This window comes from Limulus polyphemus, unplaced genomic scaffold (assembly GCF_000517525.1).
Source record: "Limulus polyphemus unplaced genomic scaffold, Limulus_polyphemus-2.1.2 Scaffold6504, whole genome shotgun sequence".
NCBI classification, from domain to species: Eukaryota; Metazoa; Arthropoda; class Merostomata; order Xiphosura; family Limulidae; genus Limulus; species Limulus polyphemus.
Genome location: NW_013672114.1, coordinates 1,055 through 6,291, shown reverse-complemented (window position 1 = coordinate 6,291; position 5,237 = coordinate 1,055). Strand labels below are relative to the sequence as shown.

The window sequence follows — 5,237 nt, the reverse complement described above, 5'->3', positions numbered from 1 at the left end:
GTTAAAGTTTCGTTGGAACGAAGTTACGGAAAAATCAATTAACAAACGGAGACGTAACAGATTGTTTCTCATTTGGAGTATCCTGTCTCCTCTGTCATTCTTCTTATTTCCTTGCATCCATATTGAAAACAGTTTCTTCCCAATTTCTTGGATCAGGAAGTGCAGTCATTGTTATTCAAGGGGGCTTATATGGAGGTGATCTACTACTTTTCAGTTTTATTCTAATTTTTTATAGCCTCCAGCCAAGAGACTGATGATTAGTTCTGTCTTTTGAATTATTTTTAACTATTTCACACTTAAAAGATGATTTCTTATCTGTTATGTTTCCTGTGAATGAAAACTTTGGGTATTTTGGATATGTACCTCCATATTCCCATTCAGTCTTTTCATTTTGTCCATGGAAACTACTACTATCAGTTTCAGGCTCTTCCCTTTGGTCTGGCATTTGTTCATTTTATTTTAACTAAGGTTTTGTAATCCACTGAATTAGCTTCATCAGCAGGGAATGGTTTTCATCATTACTTGGATAATTGACTGCTTTTGTCATCTTCCTTGTCTTGTGCCCAGATGCACATTCTTTAACTTTAGACTTTCTCACAAATTTAGGTTCTATTGTAAAAAAACTGAAATCCCACTTTCAGCAAGCTTGGTTTCTTATTCTGCTGAACATTTTGATCAATTGTTGCTTGGGAAGTTAATTTTTAATACTGCAGTTTTGGAATCTCTCTCTTCTGAAAACTTCTTCAATTCTTCAAATTTTATTTTGCATGGGACTTTGTTAACTGAGGCTCCTTTGGTATTTCTTTTGATGGGCCATCTGTGTTATGCTTCACAGTCAAAGATTTCCTGGAACAAACTCTCTGATTTAGTGTCTCTGTTACCAGGGGTTCGGACAAACTTAAGCTGGTGGTTGGACAAGAACAACACTACCTATAAAACATTTCTTTAGAACTTCTGAACTCAGTTTTCATTAGTTCACAGATGTCTTATCTTAGACCAGTGAAACTGCAGTGGGGATTCTGCCCTCTAACACTACTCTCTTAGACATGGGAATATTCTTGAGAATCATTTACACCACAGTGTTTGCTGTCCAACAAAGCTGGTCAACCACCTAAATATTCTGGAATTATGGGCAATTTGGAACGTTTATGGAGGCTTTTTGTCCTTTTTTTACAACTTTCTATAGGTTTTTTCATTCAGACAACAGTATTGTCATCATCTGTGTCGCCAAGATAGGTGAGATCACTATTCACTCACTTGATGTAGTGGAGATGGTTAAGTGTATTCATCCAGCATGGTCTCTTACTCTCAGTTGCCTACAAAACTGGGACCTTGCTTTCATTTCGCAGAATTTGACATAAAGCTTTTGAACCTTTAACCACTTTTAACATACTTTTTTATTAGAAGACATATTTTTTTATTTTCATGGCTTCTGCTTATCATCAACCTGATTTGCAAATGTCAAACACACTATTTTTGAGGGTTATTATATGGTAATTTATGATTATGCCTGTGTATAGTTATCTGTTTCTGCAAGACAAGAGTTTCATGGATCTAATATGCAGAATAAAGTGTGGTTATTTGTGACAGGTGGAATAAAAGAGACAAGACATGATGTGGAAGTTAAGAATGATAAGAAAATGAAAAATTTTATTTTCTGAGATAAATAAATAAATAAAATATAAAAAAGATGAAATGTGTGCAGGTGATAGTCTAAGTGTTGTGAAAAATAAACTAAAATAAGTAGATAACAGGTTAAATGTAATTTGAACTGAAGTTCACATGATCGATGCAGGAATCAGAAATGACACAAAAACAGTTTTTCTACTTGTGAGTCTGGACTCTATCAGGAAAGCAATGATCTCAATTCCTTGATAGTCAAACCAGAGTAATCTTTTCTGAAGTTCCCAAAACTGCATATTAAAAGCATGTATTTCTGCAGCTGAAAACTCAGAAAATATGGTCCAAAATGCAGAAATATCTACATCATGTAACAGTCACAAAGTTTCCTTCAAACACAAAAGCTTCAGAAGAATACATTGAAATATCCCACATAACAATAGATAGGTTCCTTGACTGATCAAGCTACAAAGAGTGACACTTCACTGTGCAATTTGTCATGTGATTTCTGAACTGGTTTTAGAGAATTCTAGAATTGAAACTTGGACAAATTTAAGAATTCAGAAGATAACAAATACATGTTATGGGAGAGTAAGAGATGTAATATTTGCATATTACATTTACACTTGTAAATCAATAGAATTTTATCTTACCAAAAAAACTTTGTTTACTTATAAGGCAAATGATTGCTTTGTTTGAATTGTTTTATTAACTTTACCACTGATTCTGATTTTTGTGTCAGTAGGAGCAGTTTGCTGCTATGTCACTCACTCTGATTTCTTCTAAATGCTTCTCAATAAAGCGTTTATAGCATACCACGAGATAACTTTTGTATTATAGGATTGGTAACTTACTCTTCTTTCATGCATTCTTCAACATCACACTTTTGTTAAAGCACTCACTAAACAGTTACCTTTCTTAGATACACTAATTACAATAAAAAGAAAATATTATCAAACTTCTATCGACTGCAAGACTTGTGTTAACCCATTGTTTTGAAATTTTAAATGATATCATCCTGAAAACATTTAAATGGGTCACAGTTTTTGGTAATTTATATTGGATTTATTCTGAAAGGAAAAGAAAAATGGTCAGAAATCATACATAAGAAGAAATCAAGGCCCTTGCTATCATGAAGAAGTGATTATCGATATTCAATATTTAAGAAAAGGAAAAACAACTTAAAGTAGAAAACATCATAAAGACACAGAACAAATTTGTTGTATGGATATTCTCTTTGTCAATACTCACTTAACTAAAAAAAACTCTATAAGACTATTAAGAACTCAGATAGTTGAATGAATTGAAAGAGCTCTTAAAAACACATTTGTTAGATCTGCATTTAATATGAGTACAGAAGAAAAACTGTTTAGCTGCCCAGCATACTTTGAAAGAATTATGTCATGGAAAAAACTACTATATAAATATCATGCAAAGAATGCAAAACAAATTTACACATGATAAACCCAACAAAAACTGCACTTAAGATCTCAGAATATGTGAAGGTAATATTGCTTCATGTGCTGTTGCAGAACATAAAACTATGAAGTATTAACTAAAAGAGGTCTTATTCCAATAGCAATTCTCAAACGCACTAAATCTTTTTTAGAATGTAAATTACACAATATATGATACAAAACTACACCCAGGAATCAATGAGACAGTAGCTGAGTTTTGTAATCTTTGAAGATAACTACACTCTCTCTATGAAAGTTTTCTAAATAAACATTTATATATAACCTTAAAGAAGAAATACATTTTATACATCTTTACTTTGCATATACATTAGTTTGCAATTGATATCTTCCAGAATTATTAGCAAAGTAGTATATTGAACTATGTATTATCTTGTAAACCTAAATATGTAGTAATATTTTGTAAGTTATTTTCAACAATACTTTTATGGCATGTTATGTACTACTGTTTAATGTGCACATATCTTTTGAAGTAATTTTGAATTCTTATGTAGGCTTAATTAAGAATTAAAGCAGATGTAAATTCAACTTTTCTGAAATACAGTATTTGTGTTCTCCTGATGAATCGTTAATGTCAAAATGTTGAGTAAATATTTGAACAAGTACAAGCTTTATTTCTTGAACTATAGTCATGTATAATTACTTAAATATATCACACACTTGAGTTGTCATTACAAACATATCTTAAAGAAGAAAGTTTATACTTTGTATGGTTGGAATTTTGTTGAACAAAACTGATGAAATGTTTAAGGATTTACAGTTCTGTATGTAGCTTTTTAATCAGTGTCAGTTAGAAGTAATTAAGAACTTTAAAGTTTCAGATCATAATAATATTTTAAGAGTACAATTATATTAGTGGTTTTTTAAATTTTATTGACTTCTAAGCTTTGTAAGATTATTGTAGTTACAGTATGTAACTTGCTTAGTTCATATTGTAACATGATCTTATTCTATTTTTCGTTGGTATGAGAAGTTAGTACAGTTGATAGTTATGATGTTATTGAAATGTACATGTATAAACTGGCAAGTTAATGAATAACATACAGTTGTTTTTTGTTTTTTTTTATAGTGTCAAAGGCTCAACTAGTAAGTTTCAAGCTTAATGGAGACTTCACAATTCTAGTCGGTAAAAGAAAAGATAAATTCCTTGAAAAGATGAAGGAACAAATAGCTAAAATTTTAGATATTAAACCATCGGCTATTTGTAACTTGGATGCACGTTCTGGTAGTTTCACTTTTAATTTTATCTTTTGTTCAGAATATTTAAATATTTCTTAGATAATCCATTATTATTAAACTTACACAATATCATTTGTTTAGGCTTTATATTTATTTGGATAAAGTAAAGAGTAATTAAGTTAAAAATGGCCACATTAGCAGGGCCGGATTTAGATGAAGAGAGGCCCCAGGCTATTCCACTTGTGAGGCCCCTCCAACCCCCCTCACGACTAGAGGAAGATGGAAGAGTTTTTTAAACAAAATTCAGTGAAGCCGAGGATGATGACGGGTGTTTAAAATTACGTAATTCACAATTCCTCCTCTAAAGGACATAAGATGTTATTGTTAAATACTGTAGTGATTGAAAAAAAATACATAAATGTTAAAATTAACATTGTGAAAAACTTTTGCAATAACCGAACTTTGTAAACATTTTGTGGAATAAGCAGGACTTCTTAGGAAAATTAAATTGTAAGTTTACTATTACATTCTTGAAAAAAACCTTGAGCTTACAAATTTAATTGGCTAGGAAGTGTTAATAAGATGATCATGACTACCTGACAGTGACAGTGTGACACTTTTAGATCCTGCTACATGTTTTCATCAAACAGTCGGTTTTAAAATACATATCAAGAAACAAAAAACTACAATCATCAAATACACTAAGACTAAAAAAGTTTTTTCTAGCCTTCCTCATAGCAAAATCATTCAAAAGTTCATCAAAATTTGTTTGTCTAAGTTTGTCACTTTCAATCCACAGAATGCTCAGTGCGGACAACCTCCCTTGAGACATTGTGGCCCATAATTCATTTTTAATTTTTTTGAGTCTTGAAAAAGACCTCTCTCCCGAGCAGTTAGTGACCATTAAGCTAAGAAATAGCCGCATGATTGCTTCCACATTATGGAAGGCCATCTAAATTTGTT

The 5,237-nt window shown here is 31.5% G+C and overlaps 1 protein-coding gene across 1 annotated transcript in view; it reads left to right on the top strand.

The window, feature by feature from the left end:
• The window catches only part of LOC111089524, a gene marked incomplete at its 5' end in the record, with an annotated part of 35,882 nt that extends 31,312 nt beyond the window's left edge, over positions 1–4,570 (top strand). The window contains 2 exons of the mRNA XM_022402178.1: positions 4,165–4,320; positions 4,476–4,570. Of these exons, the coding sequence (XP_022257886.1) occupies positions 4,165–4,320; positions 4,476–4,570 (251 nt within the window). The remainder of the gene's footprint in view (positions 1–4,164; positions 4,321–4,475) is intronic.
• Positions 4,571–5,237: the final 667 nt, after the last annotated feature.